Consider the following 22,893-nt stretch of genomic DNA (forward strand, 5'->3'; position numbering starts at 1 on the left):
GCTTCTTTCTCTTTTACATACTGAAATGCTGGGAACGGCCCTTGGAAAAGTAAAGCAAAAATGACCTTGTGAAAATTTCACTAGCAACCTCGCAGTGCTGGAGGATAATTTAAGATAATCTCACCTGACAGAAGAGGTTTTGAATTTCAGGCCTTTGCTGCCATGCTTACTCCAGTACCCGTACCTGGCTTATTTCCAGAGCATACTCAGCATGGAGCATAGCATAGAGCTGGATGTAAATGTGAGTAAAATGTAGTGAGCTTGTTAAGGAGAAATATGTGAACAAGGGTGGTGTGCTCCTGTGCCTGCTGTGTGTGGTATAGAAATCAGTGTGCTTATTTAATTGCTGCAATCTACAGGAATACATTATGCACTAAAAAAGCTTCAGCATCTGGAACTGGTATACAGGAGGTAGTGTGAGTATCTTCTGTACATGCAATATATGCATGTGCAACTACAGTATACATATAGCAGATTGTGATGTGAGAGTATCTACTGTGTGCCAGTATAGAGCATGCACATTGTGCATCTGCTCTGCTATGTACAAGTGTAAAGGATGCAGCACACATATAACACCATTATTCAGGTTTACATCATGCTTTATGTGTATCCACTTTATATGTAGTGTGTAATGCTATTACTATTCATATACCATGTATACAGTTTGGATAATGCATGAATGGAATATGCAGCAATGCATAAATGCAGAGTAGCATTGAATACTATTATTTGGGCTAAGGACTCTGTTCCCTATAAGGTTTGCACCTTTTTCAGAGGGAGTGCACACAACTTTTAAATGGTGATGGCTCCAGACTCCTAAAGGAGTCTTGCGCTAAATGTACTAAGCTGTTTTTCTGGTGGGAATCTTCACACCACCATCAACTTACACGTCAGTGTTTGACTTAGTGGAGTGCAGAGGGTGCGCAGAGGGGTGGCTTGGGACTGGGAGCAAGCTGGAGCCAGTAAGCAAGCACAGGAATTTCAGATGAAGGCATTCTAATCTTTCTTCTTGCTTGATTCATGCATCCATCACAAAGATACATTTTACAGTGGGTGCAAGACTTGTAGGCCTTTTTAGGTCTCTGCCTCATCATTAGATGACCAGCTGTGGGGCAAAGCTAAAAATTGGACTCTTCATAGAAGATCACCAGTTTTATCTTTCTGAAGGAGGCATGAATCAAGCCAGGTACAAAGTTATGTGTGTGTGTATAGTGTGTACATATATATATATATATATATATATATATATATATATTTAAGGGGTTGAACAAAAATATTGTATGAAATGTTTAGGAATTGCAACCATTTTCATACACAGTCCCCTTGTTCCCGGAGCTCAAATGTAATTGGACAAATTAACACAATCATAAATTAAATGTTCATTTCTAATACTTTGTTGAGAATCCTTTGCAGACAATGGCTTCTAGTTATCAAGCCATCAACCACAAATACGCTGGAATTCCGCAGCATATTTGTGGCGAGGCTGATTCGCTGTAGTTATCAAGCCCTACCGCCCGGCAAAAGTAAAATTTAGTGACGTTACATACGATCCGCCGGACTCAGTCCGACACAGATCGATGGGCCCGACGACTACCGGACGAATGCAGGTTCCTTTAAGGGACGTCATTGAAGATGGCGTCCCTCGAATTCCGATTGGCTGATAGGATTCTATCAGCCAATTGGAATTAAGGTAGGAAAAATCCGACTGGCTGATCCAATCAGCCAATCGGATTGACCTCGAATTCTATTGGCTGATCGGAACAGCCAACAGAATGCGAGGTCAATCCGATTGGCTGATTGGATCAGCCAATCGGATTAAGCTTCAATCCGATTGGCTGATTGAATCAGCCAATCGGATTTTTCCTACCTTAATTCCGATTGGCTGATAGAATCCTATCAGCCAATCGGAATTCGAGGGACGCCATCTTGGATGACGTCACTTAAAGGAACCTTCATTCGTCGGGTAATCGTCGGGCCAGAAGGATGTTCCACGTCGGAGGTCTGCAAGATGGAGCCGCGGTTGGATGAATATAGAAGACACCGCTTGGATGAAGACTTCTACCGGATGGAGGACCTCTTCTGCACCGCTTGGATGAAGACTTCTACCGGATGGAGGACCTCTTCTTGCTCCGCTTGGATGAATTATTCGGCCTGGCTGGTTGAACACGGCTCAATTTAGGGTGATCTTCAGGGGGTTAGTGTTAGGTTTTTTTAAGGGGGGTTTGGGTGGTTTAGAGTAGGGGTATGTGGGTGGTGGGTTTTAATGTTGGGGGGGGTTTGTATTTTTTTTTTACAGGTAAAAGAGCTGATTACTTTGGGGCAATGCCCCTCAAAAAGCCCTTTTAAGGGCTGGTAAAAGAGCTGATTACTTTGTAATTTAGAATAGGGTAGGGCATTTTTTTTATTTTGGGGGGCTTTGTTATTTTATTAGGGGGCTTAGATTAGGTGTAATTAGTTTAAACTTCTTGTAATTCTTTTTTTATTTTCTGTAATTTAGTGTTTGTTTTTTTTTGTACTATAGTTTAGTTTATTTAATTGAATTTAATTTTAGGTAATTGAAGTTAATTTATTTAATTAATTTAATGATAGTGTAGTGTTAGGTTTAATTGTAACTTAGGTTAGGATTTATTTTAAAGGTAATTTTGTAAGTATTTTAGCTAGGTAGCTATTAAATAGTTATTAACTATTTAATAACTATTCTAACTAGTTTAAATAAATACAAAGTTGCCTGTAAAATAAAAATAAATCCTAAAATAGCTACAATATAATTATTAATTATATTGTAGCTATCTTAGGGTTTATTTTACAGGTACGTATTTATTTTTAAATAGGAATAATTTAGTTAATAATAGTAAGTTTTATTTAGATTTATTAAAATAATATTAAAGTTAGGGGGGTGTTAGTGTTAGTGTTTGACTTAGGTTTATGGGTTAATAAGTTTAATATAGGTGGCGGCGGTATAGGGGTCAGCAGATAAGGGGTTAATAAGTATAATGTAGGTGGCATCGGGGTCTGGGAGTGGCGGTTTAGGGGTTAATACATTTATTAGAGTTGCGGCAGGGTCCAGGAGCAGCGGTTTAGGGGGTAATAACTTTATTTAGGTGCAGGGGGCTCCGGGAGCGGCGGTTTAGGGGGTAAAACAGTGTACTTTAGTGTGGGTGCTTAGTGACAGGCTAGCAAGAAAGCTGCGAAGAAGCCGATGAGCAGCGAGATCGATGACTGTCAGTTAACAACAGTCCGCTGCTCATCGCTCCATACTTGGTGCGCGGCTTCTTGACAGCTTTCTTGATAACTTTGGCGAACGTATTCAGGTCCGCGGCAGCGATGGTAGGCAAATATAAAACAAAAAATAGGATACCACATAGCATATCCTATGCACTAGGAATTTAGATCTTTCATATTACCCTCAAAGGAAATATATTCACCTATTCTAAAACACCAAATAAATGGTACCTATTAGAAGAACAACACATAATAGTCATCCAGCTGACTCTAATCTTGCAGCAAACCTAAGATCAATCTCACACAAATTTGTGAGACAGTTATGTTAAATAAAAAAACAAACTAACTATTTAAAGCATCTGTACACAGTTTAAAAAGCTTAAAATAAATGTGTAAAAGGAGGGCTACTAAATTGGTCCATGGTCTAAAATATAAAATGTACAAAGAAAGACTATTTGAAGGGACTTAATAAAGTGGAAGCTGAAAGCATTTTAAACAAAAAAATAAATGTCAAAACAAGGGGTCACAATCTTAAATTAGAGAGTAGCACATTCAGGAGCAATGTGAGGAAGAATTTTTTTTCAACAGAATGGTGGTGGATTCATAGAATAAACATCCAATTAACATAGTAAACACTTGGGGTCAATTTATTATTGTGCGGACGGACATGATACGCTGTCGGCATTTATCATTGCACCACCAGTTCTTGTGAACTGCTGGTGGAATACCGCCCCATGCAGATTCGCAGCCAATCGGCTGCTAGCAGGGGGTGTCAATCAACTCGATTGTATTCAATCGGGCTGATTGCTGTCTGCCACCTCAGATGTGGCGGACGAGTTAAGGAGCAGCGGTCTTAGGACCGCTGCTTCTTAACTTCCGCTTCAGGAGGAACTGAAGTGGAGTAGATCAGAAGCAGCATCCGCTGCTTCAGAAATCAACCCCAAAGACTGTAAAATAATTAAAAATGCCTGGGACATGCATTAAGGCAAACCTAAGAAAATAGTAACGTAACAGTAGTAGACTTATCTATCGTCAAATTCTATCTTTCTATGTTCTATTTATATACAGATTCAAAATAGCCCAACTACCTGTTTCCTGGCCTAAAGAGATGTATATTTATTAAAAGTTTTAAGGTCTGGGTGTACAGGGGTTCACTCTTTCACTGTTATTGACAAAACTGGAAATCAACACAAAAATGCAGTACAATAATAATAGGGTTTATTGTGAACATATTACAATCATATTATTCAGTAATCAGCTTATCAAGTAAGGCTGTTATTAAACTATAATTTGTTACTTAGCCTTGTCATGTCATTTAGTCTGCATGATCACACCATTCATCCCTCTATTGCATTACTCCAATCCCTCTCTCCTTCTGTCTAGTTATTTAGTCGTCTCGACTCCCCCTGCAATTCTACTAATTAAACTATTATTTGCAGGTGTGTCCACGTGTTATGTCAATCATATTGTGTAGTTATGTTTTACTAAACTTAATAAGCTTTCCCAAAATATATTAATCTCTCTCAGGCAGTTCCCACAGAAAGCACCTGTGAGGGAATGTTACTCCCCCTCACTTTCTAGATAAGATGCTGTTTAAACAAGCAGCAGTGTAGTAAAATACATGTCTAACTTTCCTTGAGCTAAATATGTATATACGGAACAAATGTATGCATATTCTTTATTTTTAATATTTGCAGTCCATTTTTCATATACCCCATTCTCATGAAAAGGAAAACATAAATGTTTAAGTCGAGACTAAAAAACAATGCATGGATATTTTTTAGTAAATATATATTTAAAGCTATTTTACAAATTAGGTGTAATAAACAACTAAAATCTGTCTTTATGAATTTCAGCTGAATGAGTTTGTGAGAAATGTGCATTTTTCGAGCCATTCTGGAGATGAGCTTTACTTTGATAGCAACGGGGACCCTCCAGCTCGCTTCGATATTGTAAAAAACTATTTCTTTAAATCTGATTTTCCAAATGAATATGAATTAACACTAATAAAAGTCGGTAGTTTTGACCATTCAGCTCCTGTGGGAGAACAGCTACAAATATACAACACTACAGACCTGTGGGGACCACACCTCTCACAGGTAAGGAGCATTACATCTTATCTAGTTGGTTTTCCTGAAATAAGATCAAGTCACAAAATAGATAAGCAGAATTACCGTGGGCTATAATAACAAAATGACACACCAGAAAACTTATAATTACTGCGTGTTGTGTTATGTTTGTTAATTTAATGGAACTGTGTTTTGCCAAGGGTAATGATCTCATAACTTTAATGACAGATGTTTGGTATCTTTTTTTATTCTTCATATTATTATACAGAGATTTAGCAAGAGCTCATTAAATAAAATGCTTGGTGCATAGGATTGCCATACCGGGCAAGTCAAGGATTTTATTACATTAAAAAGGCCCGCCCACTTCCATTTTAATCCCGGTTTTCGCGTGTGCAGCCACACCTTCCCTCAACATTGTGTTCCTTGTTACTGCCTGATTTGCTACTGCAGCACTAACAGCTGAAGGGTTGACACCAGCACTGCATAGTTAGGGCTAGATTTATTAAGCAGCGTATGCTGCTGTTTCCACGCAAGCCTTCAGGCTCACCAGAAATATAAGTTAAGAAGAAGCGGTCTTAAGAATGTCTGTAGGAGTTTTTATCAATTCCAAGCACCTCAATATTTAGTGTTGAAGGTTAAAGGGACACTGAACCCAAATTTGTTCTTTCGTGATTCAGAAAGAGCTTGAAATTTTAATCAACTTTCTAATTTACTCCTATTAACAATCGGCTAGATTACGAGTTGTGCATTAGGCTTAAAAAGCAGCGTTGCCCGGTCCCAACGCTGCTTTTTAATGCTCGCTGTTATTACGAGTCTTGAAATGACAGGCTCACCACTCACTTTTTTGGCCAGACTCGGAAATACTGCAAATCCACTTACGTCAATTGCGTATCCTATATTTTCAATGGGACTTGCATAGAGCTGGTATTACGAGTCTGACCAAAAGTGAGCGGTAGACCCTCTCCATTCAAGTCTGGTACCGCATTTTAAAGTCAGTAGTTAAGAGTTTTACACTATAACGCCGTAGCATAAAACTCTTGACTAAAGTGCAAAAAAGTACACTTACACCCATAAACTACCTATTAACCCCTAAACCGAGGCCCCCCCCCACATCGCAAACACTAAAATAAATATTTTAACCCCTAATCTGCCGAACCGGACATCGCCGCCACTATAATAAATATATTAACCCCTAAACCGCTGCACTCCCGCATCGCAAACACTAGTTAAATATGATTAACCCCTAATCTGCCATCCCTAATATCGCTGCCACCTACCTATATTTATTAACCCCTAATCTGCCGCCCCCAAAGTCGCCGCCACTATATTAACTTAAATATAATTGCAATAAATCTAAATGAAATTACTACAATTACCTAAATAATTCCTATTTAAAACTAAATACTTACCTTTAAAATAAACCCTAAACTAGCTACAATATAACTAATTGTTACATTGTAGCTAGCTTAGGGTTTATTTTTATTTTACAGGCAACTTTGTATTTATTTTCACTAGGTAGAATAGTTAATAAATAGTTATAACTATTTAATAACTACCTAGTTAAAATAAAGACAAATTTACCTGTAAAATAAAACCTAACCTAAGTTACACTAACATCTAACACTATACTATAATTAAATAAATTAACTAAATTAAATACAATTAATTACAATTAAATAAAATTATCTAAAGTACGGAAAAAAAACACTAAATTACAGAAAATAATAAAATAATTACAAGATTTTTAAACTAATTACACCTACTCTAATCCCCCTAACAAAATAAAAAAAAGCCCTACCCTACTCTAAATTACAAATAGCCCTTAAAAGGGCCTTTTGCGGGGCATTGCCCCAAAGTAATTTGCTCTTTTACCTGTAAAAAAAAGGACAAATACCCCCCAACAATAAAACCCACCACCCACACCAACAATAAAACCCACCACCCACACAACCAACCCTACTCTAAAACCCACCCAATCCCCCCTTAAAAAAACCTAACACTAACCCATTGAAGATCACCCTACCATGAGATGTCTTCCCCCAACCGGGCAGAAGTGGTCCTCCAGATGGGCAGAAGTCTTCTCCAAGCCGGGCAGAAGAGGTCCTCCAGATGGGCAGAATTCTTCATCCAGACAGCATCTTCTATCTTCATCCATCCGGCGCGGAGCGGGTTCATCTTCAAGACATCCGACACGGAGCATCCTCTTCATCCAGAGTCTTCTTACTAAATGACGGTACCTTTAAGTGACTTCATCCAAGATGGCGCCCCTTCAATTCCGATTGGCTGATAGAATTCTATCAGCCAATCGGAATTAAGGTAGAAAAAATCCTATTAATTGATGCAATCAGCCTATAGGATTGAAGTTCAATCCTATTGGCTGATCCAATCAGTCAATAGGATTGAGCTGGCATTCTATTGGCTGTTCCAATCAGCCAATAGAATGCAATCTCAATCCTATTGGCTGATTGCATCAGCCAATAAGATTTTTTCTACCTTAATTCCGATTGGCTGATAGAATTCTATCAGCCAATCGGAATTGAAAGGACGCCATCTTGAATGACGTCACTTAAAGGTACCGTCATTTAGTAAGAAGACTCTGGATGAAGAGGATGCTTCGCGTCGGATGTCTTGAAGATGGACTCGCTCCGTGCCGGACTGCTCATTAGCACCGCACAGCTTCTAACGCAAAACTCATAATCTAGGTGAATTTTTCTTCCTTCTATTGCTATATTTATTTTAAAAGCAGGAATGTAAAACTTCGCAGACAGCCCATTTTAGCTTCAGCACCATGGATAGCACTTGCTTATTGGAGGCTTACATTTAGCCACCAATAAACAAGCATAACCCAGGTTCTCAACAAAAAATGGGCCGGCTCCTATGCATCAGATACCTGCTTTTTAAAAAAAGATAGCAAGAGAATGAAGAAAATGTGATAATAGGAGTAAAATGGAAAGTTGCTTAAAATTGCATGCTCTATCTGAATTATGAAAGAAAAAATGTGGGTTTAGTGTCCCTTTAACTCAAATTTTATTCATTCTAGAGTCCTAAGACATATGTGATAGGTAAACATTTTAGAACTCTTGTATTTGTATACTTTACTTTAAAAGATTTTAAACAGTATATTCAAATATTTACTAGCGGTGGACACCTGTTCTGAAAGTAAATCATGGACAAAATTCTAAACTTTGTATTCTAGGAAGTTTCAAACTAACTTCATGTAACATCAAGCAAACTATTAAACCATTGTCATGCTTTTCATCCTATTGGACCCATGTATCAAGTGGCGTGCAAAAAAGTTTTTTGTCTTAAGACATTGTCCACACCCCTTCATTGCATACAGGAAGCGGATCATTTCATCTGATGACCTGTGTGCATCTTTATACACTCAGATGAGTGTGTAATACCCGCCCTTTTCTCACACAGCCAATTGTGTGAGAGAAGGATCTGTCAATAACCCTGAGTCAGTGAGTTTGGAGTGATTTCTCTTCACCACCTCAGTGTTGGTTAAGAGTGTAGGAAGCAGTGTTCTAACTACTGCTGCTTCTTACATTGCAGGAAGCAGGCTCGCTTGTGTGAACCTGCCTCGCAAGGGCTCTGAAGCAGCTTATGCTTCTTTGTACATGGAGCCCTATGTCTTTTCTCAACCTATAATGTCTTAATTTCCCAAAGAGAATTCAGGAACATCTCAATCTTGCCAGAAACACCATAGCTCAGTCCTCATCCCAACAATGCCTACATCACTGCCCCTACTGCCCATTGAACAGTCACACAAACTCTGGCTTTTTAAAACACTTGTGCTTGAAGAATAATGGTACAACTACTTTTAAAAAAAAGGATCATTTTACTTCATAGGTTCCATAAATAAAACATTATTTAGGTCCTCTCAAAAGTTCTTAATTATGAATGATTAGCAATGTAATTAACTGAACTACATATGGATTTTTATATCACCTCTTAAAAGGATAAACAAATCAGATTAAAAAAACACTTAAAGGGACATGAAACCCCCAGATTTTCTTTTATGATTCAGGTAGAACATACAATTTTAAACAACTTTCCAATTTAATTCTATAATAAAATTGTCTTTGTTTTCTGAGATAAGCTCAGCAATGTGCATTTGTATGCAGAACTATTTGACAGCAGTTTTGCAAGAATGTTATACATTACCAAGAGTACTAGATGGAATCACTATTCCCTGTCATGTAGTGCCCCAGACATGTGCACATTACCTATCTAGATATTTATTCAACAAAGAATAACATGAAAATAAAACAAATCTGATAATAGAAGTACAACTTTATTTAAATTGTATACCCTGTCTCAACCATGGAAAAAAATATCATATCTCTTTAAAATGTAGATTTACATTCGTAGCATATCTGACTGAATGCCTATGTGGGCTGGTTTATGATGGCAAGACTGGTAGACATATTTGTGACTAGATCAAAAAGCATAAGTCCAAAATTCAGTGTAAGGATACTGAGGCGGCAGTCTCTGCTCATTTGTTAGGGATTTAACACAGGCCAGTTAGAGTTTCAGATTATAGAACAGGTTAAGATTCCTAGAAGAGGTGGTGATAGGGAAAATATTTTAAAGAGACATTTACTACATCATTCATTTGGATATTTTGTTTTCTAAGGGAAATAATCAACAATTCAATTGGTCTTCATTTTGGTAGACTAATAAAGCTAATATGGAAAAATTGGCAATTTTTTTTATCAAAAAGTTTAGATACAGGGGTGATTTAACAATGTGGGGGATGACAGGATCCACTGTAGAGGATCATGTCCACCACACATCAATAAATCCAGACAGCATACGCTGTTGGCATTTATCATCGCACAAGCATATCTAGTGAAATGCTTGTGCAATGCAGCCCCTGCACATTCACGGCCAATCGGCCGCTAGCAGGGGCTGTCAATCAACCCGATTGTATCCTCAGAGGTGGCGGGCGAGTTAAGGAGCAGTGGTCTTAAGACCGCTGCTTCTTAACTCCTGTTAAAACAGCTGCATTTGCTGCATTCGGGCCTTCCAGTCTTCATTTTTAATTGTGTTATGATGTTTTATGTAGTTTTATTTTTTGTTTTTACAACACATACTGTATACAATAAACATGGTGACACTATGTCTGTGTAATTTTAGAGTCATGATGGCTTTAAAAACATAAATATTTCTAATGCTAATCAGGCATGATTAAAGGGATAGTCTAGTCAAAATTAAACTTTCATGATTCAGATAGAGCATTCAATTTTAAGCAACTTTCTAATTAACTTCAATTTTCAATGTTCTTCATTCTCTTGGTATCCTTATTTGAATGAAAGCTTAGGAGCCAGACCATTTTTGGTTCAACACAAATGGGTCAGCTCCTATGCTTACATTTTTTCTTTTTCAAATAAAGGAATCAAGAGATTTAAGAATAATTGATAATAGGAGATTTGCTTACAATTGCCTGCTATCTGAATCATGAAAGTTTAATTTTGACTAGACTGTCCCTTTAAGGGTCTGTGAAATTACCCATTATTTTATGAACACTGTACATTAAAGTAAGGTTTTTTAAAGGTAAAAAGGCTAGAGCATTGCTCTCTAAGCAGTATATGAGGTCTGACAAGCCGGTTTCTATGCCTGCTTTAAAAGAAAAAAAAAAACATATTCTCTCTTGTGCAATCTGTACATTTCATGACCAGTTTTTGGAATCACAATGTTGTGAGTTATGCATTTGTATATTTCTAAATTCATGATTCAGAGGCAAAAGAAATATCCTTATTATTAAAATAAAATTAACTAAATATAATTTAACCACGTGTTTGATACCTGAGCTGTATATATGCATTTAGGTAGTTAAACATTTAGGTACTGGTTCTTATATTATGTTCCACCTGGTAATTGTGAATGTTCTGGTAGTAAATATTATGTTTGCTTTATAATGCTTACTTTTATTACACTGCCATTGTTGTTCCCTATAGAACCCAAACTCTGTGTGTAGTAATAGCTGTATTCCTGGATATCGAATGTCTATAATAGAAGGTTGGCCAGAATGCTGCTATGAATGTGTCTTGTGCTCTGCTGGAGAAATATCCAACACAACAGGTATATAAAAAATTTAAATAAAGAAAAATAATAGTAGGTGTGTACTAGAAACTTCCATAGTAAACTGTTTAAGTTATGCATAGTTCTTTACCATTACCTTTCTAAACTGTAATATATTTAACATGTGACTAGGTTCCCACCTGTCAATTAGCTTTTAACATACTGTGAAACATTGACAATTTGAAACAAAATGTCTAGATGTTTTACTGGACAATTCTTTGACATTTGTTTTCAAATGCCCCTTTTCAATTTAATGTGTTTGTATTTCATACAAAAATTTTTACATGTAATAATCAGCTTTGTTTAAAATCCAACACAAGAGGGAGGCCTTAGTTTAGAACAGCACTTTTCAGAATATTTACATAAAATAATAAACCTTTTTTGAATCATCTATACATATTCCTTAATATAAAATATTACATTTCTTTATTATATCTTTTATAATAAGTCATTATAAGCTTTTATATTTTACTAAAGATTTAAATTCACAATTTTGGTAATAAACAAACACGTGATCTCTGATCGACTTCTGATTGGATCACGTTCCGTAACAACCTGTTTGAGGAATTAACAGTAGTATTTCCTTTTTAGTACAGTGGCGATTACATCTTATGATACAGCCAATAAAAAACTACCTAATTTTATAACTTAAATAACCTATTTCAGGACTTAATTTTATTCTTAAGGCGCATATAGAGAAAGTCCCATCAGATAGGATTAACCAGTCATACAAGGGGCTACATCTTAAATTTTTTAAGGATGAATAAAAACATATTGAATAAAAACAGGATAAACTTTTAGGGCGATAGCAAGTGGAGCGGTAAATCCTAATTTGACATTAGTGAAAACACCACCAGTGAAATGCTTTTTGCGATTCTCGGGATCCGCTCATATTACAAGTTGCAAATAATATATTTTTTCGCTAGTGGTAGCCCAAGAGTCACAAACATCGCTAACGGAGTTTTGGTGTGAGCGTGCACTGTACTCACGAAAACGTAAAAAAAGTGAAAAGAATCTAACACCCTACCATAAGCCCATAGCTTTATAACCCCCAATCCGCCACCCCCCACATTGCCAACTCTAAATAAATCTATTAACCCCTAAACTGCCATTCCCCACAATGCAAAGTACCTAAATAAACTATAACCCCTAAGCTGCCACCCAATATAACAAAGTACCTAAATAAACTATTATCCCCTTAAACCACCATCCCTCACAACTCAAAGTAATTAACATCTATACCCCCTAACCAAACATATCCTAACTTAACCCCAATTAAAATAACCATAAATTAACTAAAAATATTCTAACTACCTTAAGATAAATAAAAACGTACCTGTAAAAATTAAATTAAAACCTAAGCTTACCCTAACAAAAAAAATACCATTACTTAAAAATAAAAAAACAACACTACAAAAAAACCTACATTACAAAAAATTAACAAACCTAACATTAACAAAAAATAATAACTAACCTTTTACAAAATTTAAAAAAAAATAACATTACCAAAAAAATAAATAACATTTACACAAAAAACTACCATTACAAAAAATAACAAAACCTACCCTTACAAAAATAACAAATATAACCAAAAATATATTTTTTTATTCCTATTCTAATACTCCCCCCCCCCCCCAAAAAACACCTCAAAATAAAAAAAACCCTATTCTACAAATAAACTACGAATGGCCTTTAAAAGGACCTTTTTTTTAGGGCATTGCCCTAAAGCAAACAGCTCTTATGCAAAAATTAAAAATGTGGCACCATAACATTACAACCTCCCAATAAAACCTAACCTACCCATTGCTCCGAAAAGGGTATTTGGATGAACATTGCCCTTCAACTCTTTTGCTGCTACCCAAAAAAATAAATAATAATACATCTTTAAAAAACAACAACCCCAAAATGAAAAAAATAACCTAACACTAACCACACAATTGGTACTCAACAATGATGATTGGTGATGCTCCATCTTCATCCAGGCACTCCATCTTCATCCATATTCTTCCACCAGAGGTCAATCTTCTCTCTTCATCCCAGTGGCAGAGGTCCATCTTCTATCTTCATACCGGTGGCAGAGGTCCATCTTCTATCTTCATACCAGTGGCAAAGGTGAAGTCATAGGTGATGGTGGCGGTGACATCAGTCCTCCTCTTCAGACCATCATGCGATCTCCAGCCACTCACTGAAGATTGAATGCAAGGTACCCTTTTATATAGGGGTACCCTTGCATTACTTTTGGCTGATTTGATTCTTTAAATTCAAATCAGCCAATAGGAGGAAAGCTTGCTGAGTCTGGTGCAGAGTGTGTGATGCTGCTTATTTCCTGACTGGTGTACATCATCTGTGTGAGACAGGTTGCAGTCTCAGAATTGTGATGTAATCGCTTATTATTTAAAGGGCCTCTGCTCAGTATGCTTTGCCCTTGCGTTGTCTCAGACCTGTTTGTGAGAGTTCCTGTGTATTACCTGGCTGTCTGACATCCCTCCTGGTTCCTGATCTCTGGCTTGTTCCTGACTCTGCTATTCTCCTTGTTTCTGATTCCGGCTTGTCTTACTACTCGCTTTGGCTCCTGACTTGGCTTGTCTGACTATTTGCTTTGGCTCCTGACTCGGCTCATCTGACTACCAGCTCTGACTTTGACTCCTGGCTTTTTATTTGACTTGTGGACTTTTTATTATTTTTTGTTATTAAATAAAGGTGTGATTATTTTTGCACTTCTCGTCTCAGTCTGATTCCTGGCACCCTGACAGATACTCCTATATAAAGGGGCACATTGCATTAAAACTTCAGGGGTGAAGGAGGTGAGGTCTCCAAAACATCAACTGTCTCTTTGAAATGCTGCCCCCTACAGACTCGTGGCCAATAGGCCGCCAGCAGGGGGGTGTCAATCAACCCGATCGTACTCAATCGGGTTGATTTCCGGCGATGTCTGTCCGCCTACTTAGAGCAGACGGACAGGTTATGGAGCAGCGGACTTTGTGACCGCTGCTTCATAACTGCTGTTTCTGGCGAGTCTGCATTCAGAGCTTGATAAATATGACCCTGAGTTTCTCATCTATGGGATATGTACGGATATGTACGGATACCAACATCAAGCTACATGAAAATAAGGTCGTATGAACTTTGCTCTCATTACAGCAGGAAGGTTTGCTGCTAGAAAACTTATATGGCAGTTCTGTATATGACTTTCCCAGTCAAGGGATACTTGCCTGTGAAATTGGAACCTCTTTCCCATACCGCTGCATGTCGTTTACACTCTGCTGTATATAACAGGCTTAAATGTGCTTTGCCGCTGCATGAATGCATGTACGCCTCTGCAAGGATACAACTTTGACATGCTTAATACTTGCTACATATACGCTTACTAACTGTTACTACCTGCATGCTCCCTTCTATATGCTATCATGTACATATTTAGGTGGTTTATCTACTAAGACTACTTAGATCCCATTATTTCCCTGCCCAGCGCTTAACCTCTGATATTGGGGTGCTGTGTGCAGCCGAGGGTAGCTAGTCTGGATAGTGGTCCACCTTAATATACCGCTGTGTATGTATTTGTACTCTGCAATAATGTTTGCATCTATACACGAGTCCTGTAATTAGCCTCTTAGATCCCACTACATATCTGCCCAGGATATACCTCTGTGTTACTGTTGAACGGGGGTTCTGTGTGCAGTAGGGTGTAGCAGGCTAATTAAGACTTCCATATTCCTTGCTGCATATCTTGCAGCCTTATGTTGTTTTTCTCTACGACCCCTGACCGGTCAGGTTTATCTATGCATGGTGCATATAATTACCTTTCTACTTATTGGTCTTTCTGTGCACCCTGCATCTTATTACCTGGTTATAAATGGTTTTAATATCTATGTTCTAATGTGCTGGTATTATATTGTATATGTGAGTTTTTGAACTATACCTTTACATGATTGACAGTGTCCTCCCGGGGTGTGAGAGGCCTCCAATCCATGATTAAAGCACAGATTTTGAAGTAACTACATTTTTTAGCTTTTTTTCTAAAAGAGTGCTGGTTTCCCTGTCTTTAATAAACCAGGATTTCGTTTCTGGCTTTCTCTCTTTCTTGCCCCATGACATATGTTTTAAGGGTCTGCACCAACTTTTTCCTAGATATATACAGACATTTATGTGTCTGATATTATCATAATTAGTATAGCACAAGCAGCAGTTGCGTCCCCTCTGTTTGTTTCTCGAATATATATATATGCGCAAATATCCATCAGATATATATTTAAATATATCTTTAAGAATGAATAGAACATATTCTGCTTTGTGCAGAACAATGGGTTATGAAATATGCAATTTTATCTTCTTATGTTGTGCTTTTAAATAAATGTGACTGTGTTTGTGCGACTTGTAGGTGTTAGGTTAATAAATCACATTTTGTTTTACAATTGATGTAACATTTTTATTTATGTTTTCTTTCTAAAATTATCAGTCTTCTCAACTTTCTTTACCATATGTGTCTACATGATCCACATTCTATTGATCCTCTAAACAGAGGTTTGCTTTATGTCATCGCATCAGTATGGGTGCATCTAAGTTTTTACTTGCTTTCTAACTTAATAATTGTGTCCTGGATACTATCCGGCAACCTGGTGGATTTAGTTGCTCTGAATGTATTTTTGGTAAAAATTATAAAGTAAATACCCTTGGATTTGATTCTAAGGGGTAGATTTATCATACCCCGGGCAGACATGATTCGCTTTAGTGAATCATATCCGTCCTTCATCGCTAATTATTATTTGTATTGGTAGAAACACAGCAATCAATACAAAGACACATAAAGCTTCAGTACATTTCCATGTTGCTTATGATACAGTATATATTATTAAAATAAGGTGGTTATACATGACCAAAAGAGTTTGTCATAAGCGAGATTGTGTGACGTCTTATGATGTCACTGTGGGAGAAGTTGTCCAAAGTTAGTTTCTCATATGGTGTTGCTGAAGCGTTGATTGTTGTATGTCCTCATGACGACTGTGTCTCAATTTTACATCAATAACTTTTAAACTAAACAAACAATAAAGTCAACTTTACTGAACTCAGTTGTCTGATTATTTGTGCACATAAATTATGATGTCTACAAATCTGGTGAGGGGCAGGGGGGCTGCAAGAAGAAGGGATAGAGAAAAAAAAAAGTAAAAAAATCTGCCTCAATATCATTTAATCCGGAATTAAGCAAACTCAAAATTGCATTTCTTCAAAGTTTTTGTCAGTAGGCTGAATGTCTGGTGTCTTAGTGAGTGCAGTCCATTCACCCCTCAGAATAGCTGAGAGCATTAATTCATGTTGAAGAGATGGTTGTAGTATCTGTTGTTGTATTATGGGGGTGAATGTCATCAGCAGGGGTTGCCATTTCTTAAGGAAGGGGATAAGTCTGTGTCTGATGTCTAATTTCTCTTCATATTGCTCAATAAAGAGGTGCCTAATCAAAAGGTCTTTAAATTGTGCTAATGTCTGTGTTTTTTGACGATCCATCTACATAAGATACAGTGTCGCGACATTAAGGTGCATAGTGTTAGTACTTTGTGCAGTTTTTTTATATGAGTTATAGGAAGAGGAATATTTTATCTATGTCGAATGTAATGTCTAACCGAAATGAAATCTTAATCCAATGTTGAAATTGGCCCCAGAACCGTCTAATCAGCGGGCATGAGTAAAAGTAAAGTTGTAGGTGCGGGAGTCGCTATGGCACTTAACACATGTTCTTGGGTGATGAGGATTCCATTTGGTCAGTCTGTCAGGAGTAATGTAGTCTTTGTCAAGGATTCTAGTTTGTGCCTCTCTAAGTGGAATATCTAGTGTTGCTGTTTTCGGCCTTTCTAGGCTAAGCTTTATGTCTTGTATAGAGATATGTTTCTAAGTCAGTGGGTTAATCCCTTCCATTATCTTTGTCTGTATGTTTGTTTCCTTTTGTTTTAGCAGACGTTTATAAAATTCAGAGGAAGAAAAATTACCAATGTTGAATAATGTGTGTGAAATAGAAAAGGGGGAGGCAGATAGGACATTGCCAGCGGTGCAACTACTGACTCCTCAAGTTGTACGTCACAAAAATGAGATGTGTTCAGCTGCCAGTCTGTGACCAACCTCACAAAAGCCGCCCAATTATATAATTTCAAATTTGGAAGGCCCAGTCCTCCACTCAAGTAAGGGAGGTGCAATTTGTCAGATGCTATACGGGTTTTCTTTCCCCTCCAAATAAAGGTGTTAAAAGCTTTAGACAGAGATGCCAAAGCTTTCTTGGTCATGAGGAAGGGTAAGACAAGAAGTGGATATAGGATCATGGGTAAGATGACCATCTTGATCAGGTTGATCCATCCAGATAAGCCTTAAAGAAGGTTTGTCCAACCCTGTAGTTGGGAGGTTAAATTGGTGCATTGCTTGGATATATTGGAATCATAGATTTTGTGTGGGACTTTGTGTAGTTGAATGCCTAGATATTCAAGTGAGTCTTGTGCTTCCACAAATGGGTAGTTACAGGGCAATTGTTGGTATTAGTTTAGCCATAATATCTCAGACTTCAATGTGTTCATTTTATAGCCTGAGAAGCCACCAAAGTCTGATATTGTCTGCAAGATGTAAGGCATGTATAAATTGGACTTGTCCACAAAAAGCAGCATGCCATCTACATATAGGGCTATCTGGATAAGGACTCCTTGGATGTTGATGCCTGGGAAAATGTGTCTAAGTTTGAAAGCTAAAGGCTCTAAGGCAGGATCAAAGAGCAGGGGAGATAATTGACCGCTTTGCCAGGTGTACCACTGTGAAAATATGCCATTGACTAGTATACGTGCTATGGGTTGCGTGTATACTTTTAGAATTATTTCCAGGAAAGGGCCCTGAAAATGAAAGCGTAGCATGGTGTTAAGTAGATATGGCCACTCAACATGATTGAAGGCCTTCTCTGCATCTAAAGACAGCAGGAAGGCCTCAGGGCTTTTGCTCGCTCCACCATTTCTCCCCAGAGTCCAATAGTGATAATAACTTGTACTACTTTGCGTATGTTAACAACCAATGTGCATTTAAAGACAAACCCTGCTTGATTATTATGTAAGGGGGATGAGATTAGGGTTTTCAAGAGATTTGCAAGGGCCTTCATAAAGATTTTATAGTCAGTATTTAGTAGGGGGATGGGGCGGTAGGACTCTGGTAGGGTATGAACTTTGCCTGGTTTGGGGATAAGAAAGATGTGGGCTGAGGAGAAGTTTTGTGAGGGTATAGTGCTACCATGGAAATAGGTATTGTAAAGTTAACTAGAGTGGGAGAGATTTGTGTTTGAAGAAGTCGATAGAATTCCGTCGGTAGCCCGTCTGGGCCTGGTGCTTTGCCCAGGGGTATATATTTCAGGGTGAAGGCTATCTTGTCAGGAGTGTCAAGGTATCTGTGAATGTCAGTAGACAATACATATATATATATATATATATATATATATATATATATATATATATATATAATAAGATAAAATAAGTATGCAACCTATAAAATATTAAATTTGAACATGCCGTCGGTAGCCCGTCTGGGCCTGGTGCTTTGCCCAGGGGTATATATTTCAGGGTGAAGGCTATCTTGTCAGGAGTGTCAAGGTATCTGTGAATGTCAGTAGACAATACATATATATATATATATATATATATATATATATATATATATATATATATATATATATATATATATATATATATAATAAGATAAAATAAGTATGCAACCTATCAAATATTAAATTTGAACATGCTCATTTTATTGCTGAATACATTATGTGTATTGCAAATCTGAGGTCAGACATGAGATGTTTTTTTTTCCTGATTACAGAATAAAGAGACTCACATCTGTAAAATCTCAGGATAACACAACCCCCCCCTTGCTGTGACTAGAATAGACATTACAAGCCAGAATGTCCCAATTATCCATTTCAAAGTAGGCCTGGTTTAAAGAGTTTCTCCCTATCTGAAAAAGCAGTCGCTTAGTCTGAACTGATATCTGAATATACAAACATACTCAGAGGAGATAGCCCTTATTATCTAAGTGTTAAGGGTCCCCTACTGAGTTTCAAATACACGAAGCTCAGGCATACGTTTCAAATGGAAAATAGCAGGAGAAAACAGAGAAACATACGGGTAGATTATGAGTTTTGCGTTAGAAGATGTGTGGCGCTAACGAGCAGTTTATGCTCACCGCTCACTTACAGACAGCGCTGGTATTAAGGGTTTTTACAAACCCGGCATTAACCGCAAAAAAGTGATCGTAGAGCAAAATTTTACCAGTGCTGCTTACGTTAGCGGTGAGCTGGCTGAACGTGCTTGTGCATGATTTCCCCATAGGAATCAATGGGGGAGAGCCGGCTGAAAAAAACCTAACACCTGCAAAAAAGCAGCGTAAAGCTCCTAACGCAGCCCCATTGATTCCTATGGGGAAAATACATTTATGTCTACACCTAACACCCTAATATGAACCCCAAGTCTAAACACCCCTAATCTTACACTTATTAACCCCTAATCTGCCGTCCCAGACATCGCCAACACCTACATTATATTATTAACCCTTAATCTGCTGCTCCGGACACCAACACCACCTACATTATACTTATGAACCCCTAATCTGCTGCCCCCAACAACACCGACACCTACATTATATTTATTAACCACTAATCTGCCGCCCCCAATGTCGCCGCAGCCTACCTACACTTATTAACCCCTAATCTGCCGCCCCCAACATCGCCACCACTATATTAAAGTTATTAATCCCTAAACCTAAGTCTAACCCTAACTTAAATATAAAAATTATTATTAAATAAATCTAAATAAAATTACTATCATTAACTAAATTATTCCTATTTAAAACTAAATACTTACCTATAAAATAAACCCTAAGCCATATAACTTACATTGTACCTAGCTTAGGGTTTATTTTTATTTTACAGGCAAGCTTGTATTTATTTTAACTAGGTAGAATAGTTATTAAATAGTTATTAACTATTTAATAACTACCTAGCTAAAATAAAGACCAAAGTACCTGTAAAATAAAACCTAACCTAAGTTACAATTACACCTAACACTACCACTATAATTAAATTAATTCACTAAATTAAATAAAATGATCTAAAGTACAAACAAAAACACTAAATTACAGAAAATAAACAAATTACAAGATTTTTAAACTAATTACACCTAATCTAATCCCCCTAACAGAATAAAAAAGCCCCCTAAATAAAAAAATGCCCTACCCTACACTAAATTACAAATAGCCCTTAAAAGGGCCTTTTGCGGGGCATTGCCCCAAAGTAATCAGCTCTTTACCTGTAAAAAAAGTTACAACTCCCCCCCAACATTAAAACCCACCACCCACACAACCAACCCTACTCTAAAACCCACCCAATCCCCCCTTAAAAAACCTAACACTAAGCCCCTGAAGATCACCCTACTGGGAGACGTCTTCATCCAACCGGGCAGAAGTGGTCCTCCAGACGGGCAGAAGTCTTCATCCAAGCCAGGCAGAAGTGGTCCTCCAGACGGGCTGAAGTCTTCATCCATACAGCATCTTCTATCTTCATCCATCCGGCGCGGAGCGGGTCCATCTTCAAGACATCCAACACGGAGCATCCTCTTCTTTCCACGGCTACGACTGAATGAAGGTTCCTTTAAATGACGTAATCCAAAATGGCGTCCCTTCAATTCAGATTGGCTGATAGATCTATCAGCCAGCTCAATCCTATTAGCTGATTGCATCAGCCAATAGGATGTTTTCTACCTTAATTCCAATTGGCTGATAGAATTCTATCAGTCAATCGGAATTGAAGGGACGCCATCTTGGATGACGTCATTTAAAGGAACCTTCGTCAGTCGTAGCCATGGAAAGAAGAGGATGCTCCACGTCGGATGTCTTGAAGATGGACCCGCTCCACGCCGGATGGATGAAGATAAAAGATGCCATCTGGATGAAGACTTCTGTCCGTCTGGAGGACCACTTCTGCCCAGTTGGATGAAGACGTCTCCCAGTAGGGTGATCTTCAGGGGGTTAGTGTTAGGTTTTTAAAGGGAGATTGGGTGGTTTTTAGACTAGGGTTGGTTGTGTGGGTGGTGATTTTTAATGTTGGGGGGATTTGTAATTTTTTTTACAGGTAAAAGAGCTGATTACTTTGGGGCAATGCCCCGCAAAAGGCCCTTTTAAGGGATATTTGTAATTTTTGTAGGGTAGGGCTTTTTTTATTTGGGGGGGCTTTTTTATTTTGTTAGGGGGACTAGATTAGGTGTAATTAGTTTAAAAATCTTGTAATTTGTTTATTATTTTCTGTAATTTAGTGTTTGATTTTTTTGTACTTAAGATAATTTTATTTAATTTAGGGAATTAATTTAATTATAGTGTAGTGTTAGTATAATTGTAACTTAGGTTAGGTTTTATTTTAAAGGTACTTTTGTATTTATTTTAGCTAGGTGGTTATTAAATAGTTAATAACTATTTAATAACTATTCTACCTAGCTAAAATAAATACAAACTTGCCTGTAAAATAAAAATAAACCCTAAACTAGCTACAATGTAATTATTAGTTATATTGTAGCTAGCTTAGGGTTTATTTTATAGGTAAGTATTTAGTTTTAAATAGGAATAATTTAGTTAATGATAGGAATTTTATTTATATTTATTTAAATTATATTTAAGTTAGTGGGGTTAGGGTTATACTTAGATTTAGGGGTTAATAACTTTAATATAGTGGCGGCGACATTGGGGCAGCAGATTAGGGGTTAATAAATGTAGGTAGGTGTCGGCGATGTTAGGGACAGCAGATTAGAGGTTAATAAAATTTAACTAGTGTTTGTGAGGCTGGAGTGCGGCTTTTTAGGGGTTAATATATTTATTATAGTGGCGGCGATGTCTGGTTCGGTAGATTAGTGGTTAAAAACTTGTTTTAAGTGTTTGCGATGTGGGGGCCTCGGTTTAGGGGTTAATAGATAGTTTATGGGTGTTAGTGTACTTTTTTGCACTTTAGTTCAGAGTTTTATGCTACGGCGTTGTAGTGTAAAACTCTTAACTACTGACTTTTAAATGTGGTACCAGGCTTGAGAGGAGAGGGTCTACTGCTCACTTTTTGTCAGACTCGTAATACCGGCACTATGCAAGTCCCATTGAAAAAAGAGGATACGCAATTGACGTAAGTGGATTTGCGGTATTTCCAAGTCGCAGGTACACCTGTACCTGCAAGACTCGGAATACCAGCGGGCGTTAAAAAGCAGCGTTGGGACCGGCCAACGCTGCTTTTTAAGCCTAACGCAAGGCTCGTAATCTAGCCGATATTTTGCTGAAAGCATAAGAATTTAAATCTTGATTTTAAAAAGAGAAGTTAGAAATTAATCTGTATGAACTGTATAATTCTCAAAGATTTAATTGATACTCAAACTGTATAAATATCTATATATGGATCTGGAAAATGCAATTCAGATTTGTAATAAATTAAATAACATTTGTAAAATTCCATTTTAAAATATATAACATGTTTGTTTTT

General features: G+C 37.4%; 1 protein-coding gene across 1 annotated transcript in view; it reads left to right on the top strand.

Moving 5' to 3' along the window:
* The first annotated feature begins 211 nt into the window (after nt 1-211).
* LOC128656845 (vomeronasal type-2 receptor 26-like) overlaps nt 212-22,893 on the top strand; it is a 119,057-nt gene continuing 96,375 nt past the window's right edge. Inside the window, exons 1-3 of the mRNA XM_053711012.1 lie at nt 212-241; nt 5,079-5,321; nt 11,255-11,378. Of these exons, the coding sequence (XP_053566987.1) occupies nt 212-241; nt 5,079-5,321; nt 11,255-11,378 (397 nt within the window). The remainder of the gene's footprint in view (nt 242-5,078; nt 5,322-11,254; nt 11,379-22,893) is intronic.

This window comes from Bombina bombina, chromosome 4 (assembly GCF_027579735.1).
Source record: "Bombina bombina isolate aBomBom1 chromosome 4, aBomBom1.pri, whole genome shotgun sequence".
Taxonomy (NCBI): domain Eukaryota; kingdom Metazoa; phylum Chordata; class Amphibia; order Anura; family Bombinatoridae; genus Bombina; species Bombina bombina.